Source organism: Diuraphis noxia, unplaced genomic scaffold (assembly GCF_037042655.1).
Source record: "Diuraphis noxia isolate RWA-SAM2 unplaced genomic scaffold, SU_Dnox_SAM2 contig0001, whole genome shotgun sequence".
Lineage (NCBI taxonomy): Eukaryota > Metazoa > Arthropoda > Insecta > Hemiptera > Aphididae > Diuraphis > Diuraphis noxia.
Genome location: NW_028301711.1, coordinates 102,918,340 through 102,942,544, shown reverse-complemented (window position 1 = coordinate 102,942,544; position 24,205 = coordinate 102,918,340). Strand labels below are relative to the sequence as shown.

General features: G+C 30.1%; 1 protein-coding gene and 1 pseudogene across 1 annotated transcript; one reads left to right on the top strand and one right to left on the bottom strand.

The window, feature by feature from the left end:
* The first annotated feature begins 241 nt into the window (after positions 1–241).
* LOC149062980 (uncharacterized) lies at positions 242–2,886 on the top strand. Its single transcript, XM_089218081.1, has 3 exons — positions 242–533; positions 895–1,041; positions 2,416–2,886. The coding sequence occupies exons 1-3, from the start codon at positions 300–302 to the stop codon at positions 2,884–2,886; spliced, it is 852 nt and encodes a 283-aa protein (XP_089074207.1). The 5' UTR covers positions 242–299.
* A 14,996-nt stretch (positions 2,887–17,882) lies between these two features.
* Positions 17,883–21,155, bottom strand: LOC149062979 (uncharacterized; annotated as a pseudogene).
* Between the last annotated feature and the right edge of the window lie 3,050 nt (positions 21,156–24,205).

The window sequence follows — 24,205 nt, the reverse complement described above, 5'->3', positions numbered from 1 at the left end:
CACACTATCTGATTTGGTCGGGCAGACAGGATAATTTGGTCGGGTCAGACATCATGTCAGGTCGTGTGTAGACGTGTCGTCTGACTTTAATCCTGTCGGGTCTTGTCAGGTGGCCATACCATCTGATCGCCTGACCGACCGACCAAATCATATAGTGTGTAGCTCTGTCGGGCGGATTTCAGTTGGTTTATTGAGGTTAACATGATAACACGTCTGTACCTAGTATCTACCTCCAGTTAATTTCAAAATTAGTTAATACATTAATTCGTTGATTCGTTAATTCGTTAATACATTTTACAATGGCTGCTGTTTTAACAGAACGAGAAGTGATTTCGGATTTTTTAGAACTGTACAAATCTTTTACATGTTTATGGGATATTACTTGTAAGCAGTACAGTAACAGGGATGCAAGAAACCAGGCGCTTGAGGTATTAAAAGAAAAGTTAAAAATAATAGACAATGACGCTAGTATCGCAACAGTAAAAAAGAAAATTGAGAATATGAGAGCTGCATACAAAAGAGAATTTAAAAAGGTAAACAAATCAATTATGTTTAAAAGTAGGTAATTTTAATATTCATTATTTATTATTATTTAAAACAATAAAGACAAAAATTGTCTAAGGTAGTAAGGTTAATACTTTATAAATAAGAAAATTAATAATTTATATCAATAAATGAAAACTCAATTATTTATAAAAGAAATAATTATATATAATGAATTTAAATTATGTCAAAGAAAAGCCATAGGCATAATAACTTTGACTTAAAAATAAATATATATATAAAAATTATAATTGTATAGGTACACACACAAAAATATACAGCTATTTAATACAAACCACTATAATATCCTAATATAGTATTGCACATTATTATTTATAATTTAACTTGCAGGTACAAGATAGTAAAAGAAGTGGTGCTGGTCTAAAAGATATTTATGTGCCATCTTTATGGTATTTTGAATACCTAACATTTCTAAATGAAAAAGAAAACTCAAATATAAGTGGAATTGACACTATCGATTTCAGTGGTGATGATGAGGTAATGATTTAATTTTTTTATTTATTTATTAAAAATTAAAACAATATCACATAATACATTTAACTAGGTAACATTATCTTAATTTATATTCATTGAAAATACCTATATTATATTGTATTATTAATTTGTATAATGTAACATAAACTATGTATCATTGATAAAAAATATATCTTATGTTAGATTACTGAAAAATACTTAATTATAAGTACTATTTGTTGTATATATAATATATAATATAATACAATACAATTTGTACCTATAAATATAATAATAAATAATAATATATATATAATTATATTATTATTATGATAAATAAATAATAATAATAATAATAATATATATTTATAGGTACAAATTTTATTATATTAAATGATTATTATAAATATATAATTTTTATATATATAAAATATAAATTATTATAATAAAAAAAATATTATATACATAATATATATATAATAATATATTATATCATATATTATACATTTATAGGTACAAATTTAAGACTACAGACTAAATGTTTACATTAATTTCAAAAAAAAATATATATATTTTACTACAAATTTTAGTCTCCCAATACATTTATCATCTTTTCTTGGAAATCTACACTGCCTATGCCATTAAAATAATCTTTGAATGTGTTCCTGACGGTTTTGCCTTCTTCTGTATTTGATTGGTTACATTGATTTACATCTAACAATGTTTGTTCCTGCCGCCAAACACCTCCTCGGAGTGTAGCACTTTCAAAATCTTCTCTGTCTACACAGTTATTTGTTATGTAATTTTTTGACTTTTTGCTTAAAAAATTATGCAGAGCGCAACATGCTAGAATTATTATATCAATATTTTTAACGTCAACCATTATGGGCTTTTTAAACAATCGAAAACGCGATGATAAAATTCCAAAAGCATTTTCAACTACTCTTCTCGCGCGTGATAGTCTGTAGTTAAAAATGCGCTTGTCATGTGTTAAGTTTTTTTGAGTAAATGGTTTTAAAATGTGTTTAGATATCGCAAATGCACTATCACCTAAGAAAACATACGGTACTTGTGTATCTGTATTAGGAAGCAACTTAGGTTGTGGTAGATTTAGTTCTCCTGAAGTTAGTTTTTTATAAAATGTTGTATGTTTTAAAACACCACCATCGGAAACACTCCCATTTACACCAGTATGAACATACATAAATCTGTAGTCAGCTGTAACAACTGCAAATAAAACAACACTGAATGTACCCTTATAGTTATAATATAGAGATCCAGTTCCTGGTGGTTTATTGATTAGGACATGCTTTCCGTCCATTGCGCCTACACAATTATTAAACTGCCACTGGGTTTCAAATTGTTTCGCCTGTTCTAACCATTCAATTTCTGTTGTAGGTATCTGAAACACAAAGCATTGTAAGTGAATCATCAACTACATTGGGTAAAAAACGACGTGGTACAAAGTTGCAACAACAACAAGAAAGTTTAATTGAAAGCGCACAACTTTTAATGTCTAAAGTAGATAGCCCAGAGGACATATATGGGAAAACTATTGGTATGCAGCTAATAGAAATGACAAAAACTCAAAAATGTATTGCTGAAAAGTTGATTTCAGAAGTTATTTTTTACGGAAAATTGGAGAAATTGACTTTAAGTTCATCAATTTCATTAAGCGGCTATGCTAATTCTTATAACTATTCAACACCATCACCTAGTTCTACAATGATTTCTTTGCATTCAGACACTTCTCATACTTCAACAGTAACAACCATACTAAGTCCTACATCAAATGAAATACCAAATGATCCAAATAATATACAACATTCATATAATGTGAATGAATTTTTATTGTTCAAGAATCTGTAATAATAATATAATATTTATAATAATATAACTTGAATAAGAATAAAACATTTCAATTTATAAAAATGTATTGTTGTTATTTTTTTATCTGCCATATTAATAAAGAAATAATTAAGACATCTCATTTATTTTTATTAATATTTACACTATTTCTTATCTAATATTATTCATCGTATTTATTATTATATTATTATTATAATAAATAAGTGCTTTAAACATTGTATTTATACATATATATATATATATATATATATAAATATATTACTGTGTAAATTTAATATTTTACAAGTAATTGTTGATTAAACTGGTAAATTTTTTAATTTATAAAAAAAATTGTTCTTACCTTTAAAAAATTTCTCAGCACTTTAAAAATAGCATGGCACGTTTCTGGTATTATTTTTGACAGTAACTGTGGTAAAATTGCAGTACTGAATTTTAAATCATTATATTCTCTGCCTGATGCCAGATATCTTAGTGTTGCAACAAGTCTTTCTTCGGCACTGACAGCTTCTCTCAAATGTGTATTTTGTTTAGTGATAAACGGACTTACTAAATTTAGTAATTCATCGAAACAATTGTAATCCATTCTTAAATAGGTACGAAAATCATCACCATCCAATTATTTTAGTAATGTCATGTGGCTGAATTTTCTTCGTTCAATTAACCATTTTTTTGCCCACATTCTTCGTTTTTTCTTTTCTTCCGTCAATGACAATGATAATGCTGTTAGACAAATTCCCAATTTTTGTTGGTTAGATAACGGAGCCATGATAGATCGTGGTTTGTGTATAGACCTGATAATAATCTATTGTGGAGTAAGGAGTTGTTTTGACCACGAATTTAAAATAAATTAATATTACAAAAAATTAATATAATTAATACACTCTTAAACAAATTCAACAACATGCGAACACCACAAGTAGTGCACACGAACTAGACTGACTACATCGTGTGATGGTCGTACTGTGTGTACGCAACGTCTGATTTGGTCAGAATCCTGTTGGCCCGACCAAATCAGGTAGTGTGTAACGCGCTTTAATGGTGACTAGCGACTTTGGTGACTAGACAGTGACTGGTGTTTGTTTCTAGAGGTTGGCACTGGTGTTAGATTAGTGTGAAACAGGGCACTCTATTTTTTTTTTTATAACAAGCGACAAGCTAAATGGCCGAAATTCTCTTATCTAATGTTTACCTAACCATATCTTAAATCTTGATGTTTACCACGGCTAATAATAATAATAATAACAGACTAATAATCCGTGGCTTACATTTTCATAACACTGATAAAGACATTATTGTTATCATTTTATCATATTAATTAATATTATAAAATTTAAGTTTAAAATTTAAAGTTGTTTAGTTGTATAGGTAGTTCATTATTTTAATAACTTAACTTACTTACATAACTACATAAGTCTTAAATATTATTAACTTTAAGCTTATTCAACAGTTATGCAAATTATGTAATGATTGCATGTGAATATTACATCATTACATAAGGTACCTATTTTATAAAAATTTATGCTATTGTAAAACATTTTAAAAAACAATCTGCATTAATTAATTAATAATACATACATTTATTATTATTTTTAAACTATATTTAAAATCAATAAAATTACTTTTTATTTTATACTAATAATAATTAGTAATAATAACTAATATTTCACATTTTAAACAACTTATAATTGTGATTCAAAAATAAAATTTGGTTCACTTTATTGGGTTTAAGACGATTACGGCGTTCACTAATGACAAAACTTGCTTTTGAAAACACTCGTTCACATGGAACAGATGATCCTACCACACAACATTTTTCTTTAACAATTGTACTTAAATTAGGGTAATTGTAACTGTTATCCCTCCACCAACTAAACGAATCACTTGTTCGTGGTAATGTTGTCATCAATGTACCTATTTACTTCAATGATCGCTTTTGACGTATTTGTTCCCTGAGGTGTTATTGCTGAAGTCATTGAATCAAAATTATTCCATATACAACATTTATCTCTTTCTTCAACTGGATCTGCAGAGGGAACTGCAGGTAATGTTTCAGTGTTATTTGAGTTATTTCTTATATGTTGTGCAACTGCGTTTATTACTTTTGTTTTTGTTTGATCTCCTAACGATTTGGTTAAAGCATAATGTTTGAATTTTGGATCCAAGAACCTTGCCATTCTTAAGGTATTGCTCGTTTCTAAATCAGAGAATCGATAATTGATGCCATCTTGTAGAACTTTAATAGTTCCTTTCACTGAAGAATCAAAAGGCTTATTTTTCAATTTTTCACATACATCAGCTAATCCTTTGCTCAAAACAATAACGATAGAAGCACACATATAGTTCTCTCCACTTACTAATTTTGTGACTTCATCAAATGGTTTGAGTACAAGACACAACTCTTTACATATCTTCCATTCTTCAGATGAAAGTATATGTAAATCTGCATCTATTATTGCTAGAGTTGCCTTTACAGTGGTTTCCAATTCAACAAACCGATTCAACATATGAAATGTGGAATTCCAACGTGTGGCTACATCTTGCAGTAGTTTTTTTGGTGTTGCCCCTGAGTTATCCTGGTAAAGCATCAGTTGGTGGTTAGCATTTGAATTTCGCTTAAAATGCCCGACAATCGTCTTCACAGCATTTATTAAATTTGATTGTGTTTTTAATGCTTCTTGCACAATCAAATTTAAGCTGTGGGCAAAGCACCCAAAATGTTTTAATTCTAGTGTACTTATTGCACCTTTTATATTAGCAGCATTATCAGACACTACAGGTACAATTTTATCCTTTATTTGCCATTGGATGATTATGCTTAAGTTCAAACTTGTGTGTTTTTCAGTAAAAGGAGCACATTGAAGTAATACTGATTTTAAATTGAAATTCGGATCGACATAATGAGCAGTAACAGCTAAAAAACTTGTATTGTTTATAGAAGTCCAGCAGTCAGTGGTCAAGCAAACCGATAAGGCTTCTTCCTGAACTTTTATTTTGGTTTCATTAAATAACTTTTCATAAGCAAATGGCAATGAAGTTTTTAATAGCTTATGCCTACTTGGTAGTTTATAAGCAGGGTTTAACAAATGAAAAAATTGTTTAAACCCTTCATTTTCAGTTAAACTAAAAGGTTGACAATCTAAATATATTAATTTTAATAAAATATCATCCAACTGACTTTGATATGTATTGGTCATTTTTCTTGGTATATAATTTAGCAAAGTATTTGTTGTTTTACGTTTTTTAATTATGTGATTTGAAGACTCTACGGTTTCAGAGGAAGGGTTGTCAACATTTTCTTCCACAATTAATGTAGAAGGATTTACTTGACGTATACTTATAGTTGGCATGGATTGTAATCCTAGAGTAGTAGCCTAACATAATATAAGACAATAATACAATAAGTTAATCTAGTTTCTGCAGTCAACATAATTAAAATAAAGGAAATTAATTTATACTTAGTCGTCGTCACACAAAAAGTAACAAAGTGAAATAATTAAATAATTATGGAGTCATACTAATTTCAAAATAAAACCTTAAACATTTTCACTTGGTCACTTTTTGCGTGATGACAATTTAATGGTAATAATTACTTGTGCACTATTTGAAGTACTTGGTTGGTTAATTTCATCATCTACTTCAGGTTGTAAATTTATTAAAGGATGTTTTCTTTCAATGTGCTTTTTCTAAATTTGACATAGTTGTCTTATGAGAAATTTTAGTTTTACATATGTCACATTTTGCATAATGCTCATCAACATATGTAAAATATCTCCACATATCACTTATGAGTTTTCTTGAGTTACTCATTTCGAAAAAGTTCTTTTTAACTTATTAACAATAGAACAAGATCACTCAGTAAATAGACACTATATTAAGTTCTAAAACACTTTGAATGATAACTGATTTAAATTAGTATAAATGTGTGGCTAATGCCTATAAAATATGTAATTGAATTGGGAATTTCGAAAAGGGCCCATCTCGAATTTTTACAAAAAAAGATTTCAGAAAACTTAATGAATCGCTTTTCCAATAAAATTTCACTTCAAGAATAATATATTACAAGAGCTTAACATTAAATAATAGTCTGTCATTTTAGAAAAAAAAAAATGGTTCAATAAAAACAAAATTAAAAAGACAATCAGTTTTTTTGAGTTTCCTAAAAAAATTTAATTTTCTGATGTGAGCCCTTTTTGAAATTCCCAATTCAATTGAATATTAAGTTATGCAGTTTATGAGGATTTTCCGAATTTAATTGTTTATTTATAACACAGCACTAATAAGTAATAATGATATTTTATTTTTATTTCGATAGAAAAGTACCAACAATGTATCGTAAATGTAGCCTGTGGGGATCGCAAAAAAAAACACTGGTACACAACCAAAAACAAATAATAAAATAAATTATTATAATATCATAGTTTTAAGTCACAAGTGGTACATGCATTTTCCAATAAAAAAAAGTTGGGTAAGTGGATGTCGCTCTGCTGTACAGTAGGTTACAAGTGGGTTACTGTAATGGATGGAATTAAATTTAAATTCAATGATATAATATTATTGTATGCGAAAAACGATTCTGATTGGAGACGGTTTGTCTGTCTAGGATATATTAAAGATTATTAAAAATTTTCAAATCTTAGATTTTAAAAATAAAATTGTTCATGAATTTCTAGCTTAAAATGATTTGCGAAATTTTGTGATTTTTACGTATGTTGTCAAAATTCAAACTTTAAATGCTTGTAAAAAAAAATATAACAGTGCATTCCTTTTATTTTTCAACTGCTATTGTAAAAATGTGTTAGGAGCTTTTCTACCCGACAAATAAATATTTATCGATATTTATAGAAAAAAAAACTAAAAAAGTTGAAAAATTAAAATGTCAGTAAACAGCTCAAAACAAATCTAAATATTTTGAAAATTTTATCAAATATAGAAAATGCCTATATAAACATTCAGTGAAAATTTCAAGTATCTGCGGCCATTTGTTTTAGAGTTACACCAAAATAAGAAAATCGCTAAATGTGAAATCCAATGTTGTAAAAATTTAAATTTCAAATGCTCATAAAAATGTAATTTGAATTTTCGTTGGACTTTTTATTTGTGATAAAGATTGATAAACTTGTAAGGAATCTTGTATTAAAATTTCAAATCTTAGATTTAAAAAGAAAATTTATTATGAATTTCTAGCTTAAATTAATTTGTGAATTTTTGTGATTTTTACGTATTTTATCAAAATTCAAACTTTGAATGCTTATAAAAAAAATTGTGACTATGAATTTATTTAATTTTTCAACTGCTATTGTAACAATATGTTAAGAGCCTTGTATTAAATTTTCAAGCTTTTCTGCCTAACAAATAAATTATTATCGATATTAATTTTAAAAAAACTAATAATGATCGAAAATTGCAAATACCTATGAGGCTATTAATAGTTCACCTTAAGTCGAACATTTTTGAAAATTGCATGGTGGATAGAATATACTTTTATAAACATTCGGTGAAATTTTCATGTATCTATGGTAATTTGTTTTAAAGTTACATCAAAAACCAAAATCGATTTTGTCGAAAACTGATTGTTCGTAAAATTTCCCATTTTTCCCTTAATTTTTAGTTTGTTTTTCTCGATTATTTAGAAAAGTATTAAGAATTTTTTACTTTTGACCCCCCTCCCCCAAAGTACCAACTAGATTCACTTTCTGATCAAACGAGGTATTGAAGTCAAAAATCGAAGCACTTGTACTGCCCCAAAACGTGATGAGGATAACCATGATATTATATTATGTTATCATATTCATATCATTGGTATTGCATTTTGGACTTTGGTATATACATAAAAAATACGAAGTCGCACGACAGTACGACATGGTGTAGTCACTGTAGTGTAGTGTGAAACAGGCTGTTGTCGCGGTGACAAACTAAACAGCGATGTGATTTTACTCTAACTATGATGGTTATTGGTCACTGAGTAACTTAAATATATATTACGCAAAACAAATGGTGAATTGGTGACCAGTCACCATTAAAAGTCACAGTGACTTTATAGTAGCTGTCACCATTGTCGCGGTGACCAAATTTTGTCACTGTTAACCATCTCTAGACGTGACCGTATCGCCGACAGCGCAGGTAACCACAGCTGCCGAGCCAAGTCGCCGGACATTACGTTGAAGAGGGGTTGGGGGACAGTGCTTATCTAACATGACTATTGTTCGTAAATCGCAACGCGCTATTGTACCATTAGGAAAACCATTAAAGTAATGGTCACGGACCTATAATATGATAATATAATTATTGTGGGAAAGGTGTGTTCAATGTATAAGAATATTAATAGAGGCCTAAAATTCTGTGACGTTACAAAGTTGAAATTTAAAGAATTGTTAGTCTTCAAAATCTCCAATAAATATTAGGGTTAAATCAATATCTTATCGTGTTATTATCTTAATAGTGGTATAAAATTGTATATTGTAATATAATATGTAGCGGGATACCCGAACGACTGTTATCGGTGTGCTTATATACGGTAGGTGACCAGTTAGTTAGTACTCCGTCGTCCGGCGTAGTCGGCACTAGACTGTAACCCGTTATCTATCCCGAATTATTGTACCTACTCTTTAGTGCGAGTGTCGTTGGACTTTTTTTTTATAAGTTGTATTTTCTGCACCAGGTGATCCTGATAGTGGCAGGATACTGGTGGCAGTGTATTATTAATTTAATTTTTTTTGTGAATATTATTATTTTTAATAAATGATTGTGTTATGCCGCTGCCACAATAATTAATTGTAATTTGTGCCTAATTAATGCCCTCTATTAAAGACTACTACAAATATAACGTATAGGACTATAGACTATAGATTATCAATAAATGTATTAACATTACCACTCAGAATATGAAACTGGATTAAGCATTCTATGATGACATATAAATTATCAGTATAATAATTAAACATGATTATTGTATTCAGTGTCATATTTTATTATTTAGCACCTTTTTTGGCCAGAACACAAGAGATTTATAGTAGGTATCAACCTAAGAATTACAGGCCATGAATAAAAGAAATTTTTCACTTTGGGAAAAAACCAAAATACAATAATAAGTAGATATAATCTGTCTTGCGTTAATACATAATTATACTAACATAATTATATATTAAATTGAAGGTATTTAAAAATTGATAGATAATTAAACTATACATATTCTCAAATTTTAAATAATGATGGTGATGAATAAAAATATAATTTTTTTATGATCCCAACAAGAGATATACAGTACCTTAGTCAGTTTAAAACAAATTCAAATATTTCTTGACGATAACAAGAACAACCAGTTGATAATAATTCAAACGCACTAACTATAATAACTTAAAATTATCAACTTGATTGAAATAATGAAATAATTAGACTGTCTGATGACAGATATGTATTTTTATTTAATTTTTAAGTTTTTTACTGTCATATAAAAATTATAAAGTTAAAAGTGACAAGTGTTATCAATTATCAGATTATCAACAAACAACCACAGTTAGAATTTTTTTTTCTTTTATTTATTTAATAACTACAAGTTTTTCAGTGGTATTTTAATTCATCAAATTAATTCGTTGACGAATAACGGATAATGGGCAATAGCTAATATTTTAGTATTTAGAAAACATTAAATAATTTTAAGGTTATAAAATATTATAATATTATCTATAGATAAAATAATTTGATATTACAAAACACTATTATCACGGTCTTGGTCCGTGGATTATAATCTAAAATTCTAAACTCTTCGTTTCTCAGATAAGAAATGCAATTACATCATTAATAAAAATAATCAGTAATTGGTTATAATATCAAACGATATACGGATATACCATTATACGTTTCGTACTAACTACTGTATACTTTAATAAATTTATAATTCGATACAGATTATTAAGGTCATACACTTTTAATATTATTTACTGTTGACATTTTATAATTAACGCCAATATTCAGATGTTCATAGCTCCTTCAATTATTAACACATTAATGTAAACGACTCGTCAAAATTCATTAAAAATTAATCTGAACACGAATCATATTTTAAAAATATAGGTTGCCATTTGAATTTTAAAAGTTACCCTTCGAAACTACCCACCCTAATTAATAAAAAATATAATTAAAATCAAATTAGTATAGATTATATGATTCAAAAAGGTTTTCACATAGGTAATTTTTCCGAAATTTAAATATATCATGCTGAAATCTGCTGTCACATGAAATTTGGAACACCCTGTATGTGTAATGTACATTACAATGAGAGTGAGGCAGTAAAAACTGGCTGAAAAACCAAGAGACAAAAAAAATTAATAAAACAAAAAAAAAAAATTGCCAAATTAGTAGTAACATAAGTAGATTATAGAATTATAAATAACACCTACAAACCTTTGAAAATATATTAATTTTTATTGTTTTTTCTGTTTGACTGAAATATTTTTTAGTTTTTTTTTTATTTATTTAAGTAATTTATAATCTATACAACATTATGTACAATGAGAAAATTTGATAGTTAATATAATATTAAGTAACAGAATTTAACATTTGTGGGCAGGCACTCAACAGCACCTCCCAACTGACTGAAATATTTAAAATTTAAATGATGTGTTTGTGCCTGTACTGGCTGTACTCTATATGTAGCCACGCAGGTAACTGTATTTTGTACATATTACATTATAGTTATTTAGTTATTTTTTCCTGTTTAACTGACAATACCTTGTATACTGTTGAGTTCTGATCATCATAACTTATAACTTAAATTATTGATCGGAGTATTACCAATTAGTAATTAATAATTATTACTTATTAATTATTAGCCATTGATTTTATATTATATAATTATAATATAATATAATATAATAATTATTAGTATCGGGATTCTTGACTCTTGAGTATCTACAAAAAACATCAGAAATATACACTAGATAGCGACATAGGACATAGTACTTTTGATAAGAACATTTGACGGTCTTCTTATCATTCGTCTTTCGGCAACCAGTATATCTTTAATCATGATGTTGACTAAAGACCTTCATGATTTCTCTGCGGACAACGTCATTTGCGAGTTTGTCCATCTTGGCTTTCCGTGATTCATCTGTGGATGGCGAGTCCTGGACCCTCCTTTTTGGGGTCGGGTTCGTTGCAACGTCCGACTCCATATCACTCTCAGAGCTATTGGCTCCCTCGCATAGACGGAGTACTTTTCTGGATCGTTTAGTCCTTAAGCGTCTGCTTGCGTCATTGACCATAGCACCACATTCATTGCCGCCTGTGTTTGGCAAAATCTACAGGGTTACCACCCCCTCGTAGTCTTGGTACGTCCGTATCGTAAATTCCAACTGTCCGATCCATTTCCGTTAGCGCATATCCTAGTGCATGATGATGATGACCGTCAGGACGAGCACCACTCCCGACAGCCGGTTCCTGGGGTTCGATCCTCCCAGTAGGAGGTACCCAAGACGGTTTTATTGTTTTCTCTGATGTTTTCATGGTTAATAAGGTTAAGGGAGGCTGCCCCTGGTAGCCCTACACCCTCCGGCCGTCGGCAGGCTAGTTCGACGGTTGCGTTCGGTCCATGCCTACTGGTTAGTCAGGTGCGGGGTCGGCCTGCCCCGGATGAGGGTTAGTGTGAAAGCCTCTTAGCGACTGAACAAGTCCAGCCTGACAGGGTCACCAAAACAAGGTGGGCTTTCGTCGACACCAAAATAATGGATTAGGTTTCATTCAATTTCCGGTTTTTATATTTTATTTACGATGGAGGTTACTAATGAAGGTATGTATTAGAGTTTATGTTTCATAATAATAATTTTAACCACCCATTTAATAGTATTATAAATAATCAATGCTTAATTATACGTGTAATTTTAAATATTTTAAATTGAATGGTAGTTTTAAAAAAATAGTCAAAACTGACCTCCATAAATAGTATGCCAAATTTTTAAACAGTTCATAAAATTTCATTTTATGTATATTTTGTTTGCTCTTCGTTGCTTCTATTAAAATAATTATCATTTTTGTCAGGTGTTATGCGTAGAGAATTATTTGAATTTTTAAGAAAAAATGGAAATATAAGACCACTGGATGCCCAATCTCGAAAAATCATAATTGAATATGTAGCAAATAAGTTAAATGTACGCAGTATTCAAACAAATATTCCTTCGGTCATTTTTACTTTTTTATCAAGCCTTCAAAAAAAATGGAAAGATTGTGGTCGCAGTGCAAATAAATTGTATTTAAAATTGCCGGATACTAAATTAATGTTTTCTTTTTAAAAAAATGGGCCTAATAATACTATGACTGAAGGCCGCGGTCGTCCAAAAAAAAAACAGATTCAAGAAAGCTGAGAAAAAACAAAAAAATAGAAAGGTTCAACATTTGTTAGACTCGCATAGTTCTCAGCAGCATTTGCTTCTCGTCTAAGCTTACACCGTTCTGGTAAAAGGCATGCTTTGTCAGTTATTGAAGAAGTGCCGGAAAAAACACCAACTCGAGCTCATAAATTTAAAAAAGCATATAAAATGTCCATGCGTAAGTCTAATAATAATAAAATGTTTTCTCCAGAAGATGCGTTGGCTATTATTGTAGATTTAAACTTGACCAAGCAACAATATATGACATTACGCCAACGACTAAAAGAGAAAGAAGTGTATGTTTTTCTTTCTTACGATGTTATAAAAAGTGTTACTACTTAAGTAAATAAATATGTTTTTGAATAATAGGTGAATATATCTGCAGATACAGCGGTTGCTTATACTGAATATTTTAGGGACGTAGTCACTAAAATAATGAACCACGACAACCTAATGATCGGCAATGAACACGATATTGTGGAAGTAGATGAGACGTATCTGTTCAAAGCTAAATACAACGCTGGGCGTGTTATGGCATGGAATGCTGTGTGGTTATTTGGTAATTGATAATAACGATCATAAATCATAAATTAATAATTTGTGAGATAATAAATACAGAAATTTGTAATATAATTATTAAGGTAGTATAAGTCGTACTACCAAAGATACCTAACCTAAAGATAAGCAGTGGGAAGGAGTTCGGCCACCAAACCAAGAACCAATTCGCTACCACACACAGCATACAGAAAGATCGTGGAGGAAATTAAAACGCATCTTAACAAGATTCAATTGCAAGCGGGTAGCGGATTCGTACATGGCGAATGGATGTATCGAACCAATATACTAAATCGCCTTTCTAAAACCAGCGACCGTTTCAAAAGGTTCATGAGCGACGTTGCAAGGGCATATCCGGGTATTGGATACGAACCAATGAAACGGGACATTGACGATTGTCACTGTCCAGAATGCTAGAGGTACCTTGATAAAACGGCTTTAATGTGATAAAACACATTTAAAACATCTCTTTTCAGGTTACGTCATATCCACTCATATCATATATGAGCATGTAAATTATGATTAACTTATAATATTAGTACTTTATGTACACAGATAACTTCCACGTTCCGCCACTGCGTGATTAGCACACTCATTTAAAACGGCCCTTCTTAGGCCCACCACATTTTTAAGTTCAAATAATTATATCATATTAAATGAATATATAATTATTATATATTTAAAAAAATATGATATAAGAAATTAAAATATACAATATAATTATTGAATACAACAACAATTATAGTTGTCTAATATATTTAATAAAATAAATAATATACATTAGGTGGCCAATTATAATTTTTTTTTTTTTTAAATAAATTAAAGTTATTTTTAAAGCCTTACTTTTTGAATGAAAAAGGAAAGTAATATAATATTATTATTATACTAATATTATAAGTCATGAAAATAATTACAAGTAACGCGAATGTAATTTAAATAAAAATATTTAATGTAGGTATAACGACTAAAGAATACCGTATTTTATTACGTTTTAATAATAATAGTAATTAATTAAAAATTGAAAAATCAAAAATCCGACTACCGGATGTTTTTCTAATATGGTATACGAATAAAAAACCTCTTAGACGTTTTTCGATATTTCGACATTTTTTCACGGACCCAAAAGCCATGTGAAAAGTTGATATTATAACAATAATAATATACACAATTTTATGTTGAAATATTAATTTGGATTTAATTTGATCTCGTAGTATAAAATTATTATTGTGGTATATAAAATAATTGTTATTGCAACACTGCGTAGTATTGCTGTAGTGATAATATTGTGGCAGTGATATGGACTTAGACATTTTTTCACGTTTTTTTCTCCGGACCCAAAAGCCAGAGTTCAACCCCAGATCTGAACCCAAAATCTATTAAAATAGATTTTGAGCAATCTTTTATTTCGGCGTTCAAACAAATTTTTCCTAATGCACATATAAGTGGATGTTATTTTCATTTTGGCCAGTGTGTATGGCGTAAAGTACAATCTACTGGGTTACAAAAGAAATATGCAGAAGACTATGACACGGCCTCGATGGTACAGGCGGCAGTGGTGATCCGCGGAAGGCCGGTCGCTGTGGTGGTGACGAAAACGAAACACAGTCACTATTTGGTGGTATCGTCTTAACAAGACGTTTTATTGATTTAAGACACAAATAACACTAATACGCGCATACGGTGTCAAGCGTTGTTTAATGTTGATGCAATAACGTAGTTTTGTATCGTTCGGTCGTGGTTGTTCTTGTCCGTAGGTGAGAGGTAAATGTCGGTACGACGGTAAGTGAACGAGAGAGAGTCGCCGGCCGGTACTCGTCAACCCGACCTGTCTTCCCGTCACGCCTTGAGAATTTCGGCAAGTTGGGGACAGTCGCGCTGTCGTATCCCGTGGTGGCAAATGTTGACAAAAGTGTAGACCAAGTCGCAACGGTGCCTGTACGGTGTATTGGTTGCCGTTACGTACCGTGTCAATTCAACGTTTGCTTTCCATGTTAAACAATTATGTGCTTTAGCATTTTCACCAGTCCTTGATGTAGTAGAATCTTTTAATACTATTCAAGAGTCGCAATATTTTATTGATAATGAACTACTATTTGAACCTTTAGTAGATTACTTTGAGGAAACAAGTATAGGTCGAACAGTTTGTAATAGAAGAAAATCATTATTTCCAATAGAAATGTGGAACTGTTATGATAATGTAATTAATGACAAACCTCGAACAAACAATGATGTTGAAGGTTGGCACCATGCTATCAATGCATCTTTGGAATGTCATCATACGACTTATTGGAAAATTATATCTTTTTTGAAGCAGGAAAGGGGGCTCCAAGAAGCAAAATTAGAAAATAATATTCTGGGTGAACATAATCCTACTTCTACTACTACTACTAATCCTACTAATACTTCTTTTTAAATTATTATTCTTTTCAAAAATAGTGTAAAAATGCAGTTATTGGCACCTTGATTCTGGGATTGGCACTGTATGTTATAGTTATAGGCACCTTTTTTTCCCCTTACAAAATTAGGGTTCTTGTTACTTTTTTGAAAATACCTAAGTTGATAGGTACCTAAATAATAATTTTTTTAATATATTAATGTAACCTAAATTGCAAAAGTACAACTAACTTACACATAATTGTAGGAAAACTTTTAATAAATAGGTATACAAAATTACCATTTTATGTTCCTAACTTGAAACAATTTATTATAACATTTATCTTTTTAATTCACAGTAGTTTAATAAATTTTCATAAGTTCTATTAAATACAAATAAGTAACCCTTATAAATTGCTTCTTGACATTTTAAACTGAATACAAATTAACAACATTAAAAAAAAAAAATTAACAACAGGTACTACAAATAAAAAAATATTAGTACCCAATACACATGAAGGAAGTAAGCCTACTTAAAAAATAAAAACAAAACATCAAGACTAAAATTTAAAATTGTATTGCTTTAGTGATACAATACAATGTTATACTTTAAGAGGACGTGATACCCAAAGCGTTACGCATACAACGACCGAGAGAAAGCGCTTTTAGTTGTTTTCAGGATCCGCAAGCACGCGATGTGCGTCGCGTATGCCACGCCTACGGCCTATTACTCGCAGTCGGCGGCACCGCTCAATCTGGTCTCGGGAGCGTCGGTTATTATTCGATGATTGACCATGACAGATCGCATCAATATATTAAAATACACACACATAAACGCCGCGGTATTATTTTTAATAACCGCGCGTACCCATTCGAACTATTTTTTTTTTTGAAGTTACTGCTTACCTAAATGTATGCACCAATATATAGATTGTAAAAACTGTAATATAGCATAGCTTAATTTGTAGTTATTGCACTATTACTCATTCAAATATAATACATACAGTATAAAATAATTTAATAGTACCTAAATAAATACACATTTTACGTTCAACTATTCAATATTATCTTACTTTTTTAATATGATAATAAGTAAAACCAAACATTTTTTTAAATAATAAATAATAATACCTTTAATGTACACTCGTAGATACGATAATAATGCTCTAAGAAATGTTTTTAGCTTTAGCATCCATATTCTTGTAGATTGGGTCTACCTTTACTGCCTCAAATTAACTAACTTAAAATGTATAATTGTAAATTATGTCAACAAATGTAATATAAATCGTACAAAAAAAATATACAAAAGTACACCAATATTTTAACTGCTTACCTAAATATATATTCCAATATATAGATCGTATAGAAACTGTATTATAACATCATATTCGATGGTCGTTTGTCCGTGACGGATCGCATCAATATAAAATTCACGCCACGGTATTGTTTTTAATATCTACGCGTACCAATTTGAATTATTTTTTGTAAAGTTACGGCTTACCTAAATATATGTGCCATTGTATGAGTACATAGTATAAACTACAATATATGAAAATGCAGTTTCTATTCTTCAATGTATAATAAAAATTAAAACAAAATACCAAGTTTAAGTTTAGTTTTTGTACTTTATGTAGGTATAAATAAATAATAAATACTTATTTTTTTGTTATATAATATAATATACAAATATAATATGTACAATGTGGGTCATTTGTTACCCAATTTATTATTTTTAATTTTTTTATAATTTTCTATATATTCTCTGATGTGCGCAGGTTCATATACGTCGCTTTTCAACAATCGTTTACTATATCGAGGGTCGATAATTTCCAGAAGTAAACATTCTTCGTAAAATCTATACAACAAACATTTTAGTAGTTAGCCTAAAATAATAAAACCAATTTAAAAATACATACAATTTTAATTTTTTTTCCATTGTTATACTCCAAAAAACGTCATCATAGTGTATAATTTCTAAATGTGTCCATTCAGGTGTATAAATAAAAAAATAACACTTGTGACGTTCTGTGATGTGCACTTGGCCCTGTATTTGAAAATAATAAAGATTGTCTTTCTTTAATTGATAGACACCGTTTATTTCACATATGTAAGGAAGCTACAAAAAAAAATTAATTAGTTTAATATTATTCGGTATTTAATATACACACATTTTCCAAGATCAACGCTCATACACTGTCAATTTGTTAACATATTTTACCAACAACATTTTTTTTTTTAAGTACTTAACCTTTTTTTCTTGTAAAGCTTGCTCCAAAGTGTCACTGTCTTTTACTGAATAAGGGCATTTTATTTCGGTGATTGAGTTGCTTCCAATTAAACCATCTATGATAAGTGATAACATTATATTGATACATAAAAAACACATTTATTTTATGAATGAGAATTAAGATAATATTTATGTAAATTCTGTTAGCGCTGTTAGAATATTATATAGGTACCTGGTGTTGCTGCAAAATATGGTATGAACTTATCAATAAATAGGCCGCATTTCTGAATTTCTAGACATTTTAGTGCAGTTTCTTCAGTCTGTTTACCATAAATAAGTGATTTTGAAGTAGGATTATTGTATAAAATATCATAAACCGTGGATTTGCACGATGTCTGAGGCCGCAGTTTGCAAATTCGACCAAAATTTGATGCGGTTAATATATTTCTCCTCTCAATAAACCACTTTTGACTATTCGCTTGCTGCATTGTCTCACGTTCCAATGTGTGTCTATCCGCCTCTGTCATAGTCAATGATAAAATAAATTCGTCCTTTTTTTTTATAACAGCATCTGGCAATATGTCTAATAAGGGTTCAGCCAAACCATAAAATTTGTCAGGTCCTTGAGAATTTTTTTTTTTTAAATATTTTCCCGATGATTTATAAAGTGCTCTTCGCATTTTTAAATTTCTTCGTTTGTCTGAAGTATATTTAAGAAATTTTTTCGCTATAATTCCTAAAAAAAACAAGATTAGATAGAAAAAGTCGCGATTGCCTGTTCACTATTTCAGGATTTTTTTCTAGAATTTATTTCATAAATAACACGTTACATCTATATTATTTTATACTATAATGTATAATGTATAATGTAGTATTATGTATTCACTAATATAGGTCATAAATAAATGTTTAACCTGGACTTTTGTTTGTGATTTTTTTATGCATCGTACGAATAAAATTTCCTTTAGAATTAAATGACACAATTGCTGCTTGAACTCTGATGTTGTAGGATTGCTTTTGGCTAAAATTGATCCTCTTGCCTGCTATGTGTTTATTTAAGATGCTGTTAAGTGGTTCGCAATAGTTATTGTCAACGTAATGAATAAGGCTTTTTGAATTTTCAGCTACTCGACGTAAAACAAACTTAATATCGTTCATCAGGCCACATTTGTTAATTTCAGATACCAAGTCCTTCTCATTTAACTTTGGTCCTGAACAGAAATAACTTTTTCATTTGGAATGGTGGCCGAAAATATGATAAGGTCCATTTAATATATCGTTCCGTAAACCTAACCAAATATAATTATTTATTACAATTATTTTAAAATGGGTACCTATATTTATACGAAAGGATCTAATTATAAATTAATCCATTTTATCTTCGATTTTTTCTAGCATAGTATCATTCAAATTTTTTCTATGAGATCGCTTTAGTTACAGCCGTTCGAAATCTCAATATATTTCTGCTTATAAATTTTCTTAAATAACAAGGATAATCCGTTTTTTTGGTAAGACCCATAAGCTTTTGGCCATAATTTCGTAGAATGTGGTTTCGGCATTCAATTTTTTCTACTAATAACATCGGACCATATGGCATCACTTCATTCAATTTTTTAGTAACACTACTATCGCCATCCCCTATAGAGTATAATACAATTATTAATTACTAGTGCTCGGATTAAAAAACAATACTAATTTAGTTGGTACTAACCGATCAATTTATTGTACTTTAGGCCATGGATTGAAATACTAGACAAAAACCCTTCTATAATCGCATCAGCCTCGATACTTGTAGCACCTTTTGACCAATTTAAAAAACACTCGTGAATGTTCGGTGACTTATCAAGTACTTTGGCTCTCTCGCATATAACACAGTAGCGGTTACGAATTCCCACAAACAATATTTTTTTGGTTCGATATCCGATGATTGTAGCCTATGATTTAAATTTTTTATTAGGTGATTTATTAATTATTATTATTATTGTTTATTTATTTATTTTTTTAACTATAATGAGAATATGAGATATTATAATTTATAACATTATAATGAAATCCAACCAATACAATTATTAATATTAATTATTTATAATATACTAATATACATAACAATAATATATCAGTTAGAACATAAACATGTTTCAAAAAAAGTCTACATGGCAATTATAAGTTAAAAAACAGGGATAAACACTATAAATATAATATTAGGCACAGCAATACTATATAGTATTTATTTTATTTATTACCACTCCTGATAACGCGTCGTACTTCGTTTTGTAGCTTCTTTTACTCCACTGTCCATCAGCTATGACTTAACACATTGGAATGCCATCTTCATCAATATCACCTACCTCTAATGCCAACCTTTTCTCTTCCATACCAGCTAATCTCATTTCATCCCATGCACTACTTTTTATATCTGCACCTACTAGTTTGTTATATTTCAGGTATATTTTAGCGGTCATACATTGTATGTCGATAGAAGCTGTAAGTTCGGCTAGTTGGGTGAATCCTATGCCAGTTGCAATAGTGCCATTCACTACTGCTTTGTTGATGGGAATTATTTCTGGATCTCGTTTTTCCGAGGTAATAACGGTTTTCAGATTACACATTCTACACTGAAATTTCCAACTACACTCGAAACCTTTGGTTGACTCACTTATAAAATCTACATCCATAAATGAACAACCTAGACCAGGTGTATGTTGTTTAGAATTCTGAATTTGGTAAAATAAATGAGACATATCCACAATGCGGCGCCCTTTGAGATGAAATGTCAAATCACTAAGCAAATCAAACAGATAAATCATTGTATACGAAGAAAATCGATTCATGAATACTTCATTAAGGCCTATATTTTATCTAATGCTCCCCAGTAAATTCTAAATTTTTCTAGTACATAAGTACATTAAAAAATATAAAAAAAACGGGTAAGTGGATGTCGCTCTGCTGTGCAGTGTTACTACATATTATATAGTGGGTCACTCTAATGCATGGTGTTAAATTTGAATTGAATGATATATCATTGTATACGAATAACGATTCTGAGCGGAGACAGTTTGTCGGTCTAGGATATTTTATATTTTTTTTTATTAAAGTAGAAAGAAAATATACAATCTGTATAACATAAATACAATAAGTAATTTGTATAAAAAATTTTACCAGTCTGGACGGCTTGAGGGAAGGGAGAGTCTATTGACACTATACTTCCAATATGAACTTAATTTAAATTTAATTTAATTGTATAAAATAAATGTATATAAAATATATAGATTCGGTTAGTTGGTTTGAAAATCACGTGGCCATTTTCGTTTGAGACGACGGGGATAAATTTAAAAATAAATTTGCAACCATTCGAGATTTCGATGAATTTGGTCAAAATTTTAACTTTAAATAGTAAAATAGTAAAATTACAAAATAAATATCAAATGTTCGTGATTATGACGAATTTTGTCAATATATTTTTTTATTACTCATAGATCAACTTATGAAAACCTATTAAATTTTCAAGTATTTTGACTTGGCCAAAAAAATTAAATCGAAATTTATAAACAAATATAGACATTGTATATATTATATTACAGACTTACGACTCTATACTATCATTTGAATTTTCTATCACATGATTTTCTATTGTAGAATAATCAATCTCAGTGAGATCTGTCATCATGATATTTTGTGTAACTGATTGAATCCTGCGATTTAATGTAATATTATAATTAAAATGATATTTAAAAAAAAAAAAATTATAACTTACGGACTTATAGTTTCATCAAAAATACCAATAGAATTGAGGGGTGCAGTACGTGTTTGGACACCGTAGAAGCCACACGTGTATTTACTTATCGCGCTCCGCATTTATAGCTCCCGATAGCAGTGCAGTGTTACATAACAGTTGAACCGCCGCATCAATTCTTATCGGTAATGTATATTTCGTAGTACGCTACAATATCTTACTATCGATATAATTAGGCAACAATACAACGATGGGCGACAAACCGCCTTCAAAAACCACACATACCTTTTTAAGACGCTCGACATCAAACGTAGTGTCGAAAACATCCATAAACAAACCTATTTTAAACCCACTAAAAACCAGTAAACAAGTCAATCAAAATTCAAAAATGACACCAACCCAACAGCCCTCAACCACCAACAACACTAACCTTACAAACGAAAATTGCACCCAAAAAACATTTGCTGAAACCACAGCAAACCTATCCTTTCCCAAAAAAAATCAAGCCATTATTTTCAACACAATCGACGGCATTCCACAAATTGAATACATTAAAGCGATTAGTCTGATTACTAATCCTTCAAACATTAAATTCGCCTCACGAATTTCAAACAACCGTTTCTGTATCTACTTCGCTAATTCCAATATAGTTAATGGCATCATTAATCGCTGCCAGACAATCACTGTCGATAACAACAACATTGAACTTCGTAGATTAGAAAATCAAGCGAAACGCATTATTATTTCAAACGTACCGCCTATTATTCCACACACGTATATTACCGACGCATTAAACCTTATCGGCATAAATACAATTACGCCAATCACATTTTTAAAAGCTGGCTTCTCTACAGATGACTTATCCCACATCATAAGTTTTAGAAGGTAAACCCACATCAAATTTGAGGACACATCAAAACTACCCGGATCATTAGTAATTCACTTTGAAAATATCGACTACCGTATTTTTCTTACAGACGACACACTCACATGCTACCTATGTAAACGCACCGGACATACATCAGCTCACTACAAAAATACGTCGGAACAAAACAAGAGCCCCCCCCCCCCTCAAGCCAAACTGTGAACCTTCCTTCGCAATTAGAACTCAAAGCCAATCCTTAAACAAATATAGATAACACAAATGACAGGACAACCTTATACACAGAAGATAATCAAAACATTAATGACAGTGCAAGCTCATACACAGAAGATAATCAAAACACTTATCTTGAACAAACCTCATGGCCAGAAAAATTAAATTATACACCCCAAATCAACGAACATCAACATAATAATATCCAAATCATGGACTCCTCTCAAGAACTTTTTACACCCAATACCACACACACAACACAATTCAAAAGACAAATATCGGACTCTTCGTCCCAAAAAACAAAAGCTCCTCCCTAAATCCTGAAAAAATTAAAATAATAAAAAAACCGAAAATACGATCACGTTCAAACTCATCTACAAGACCTGTTGAAAATAATGATGAAGCATTCAAACCTATTGAACTTTTCATCGAAGAAAACCAAAACTCCCCAATAAATTTTCTTCAATTCCAACACATATTAGAACAATCTACCAACAAACATATCAACATCCACTCACTATGTCAAGAAGTCGGAATAGATATAGTATCTTTAATAAGTTTAATCTAAGAAATTCGACCTAATATTAAAAAAGATAAAACAATGAAATCTCGCCTAACGAAATTCGCTAACCTACTATTCCAAGTACTCCCTCCACAAGACACTCAAACACAACTCTAATACTCAAGAACATGCTCTAAATACACAACACAAATATGGACCAAATAATACAATGGAATATAAACGGCCTTTACAAACTTCTCACCGATATTCAACGAGCAAAATATAATATCCAACCAATAGCTTTTTGCATCCAAGAAACTAACCTTAAACCTGATCAACAATTTTAACGTGGATATGAAGGGTACTTCAAAAATCGCCAAAATACCTCCCGTGCTAGCGGGGGTGTCGCCACCCTCATCACGAATCTCATAAAAAGCAAAGAAATCCAAATTCAGTCTCACCTTGAAGTAAT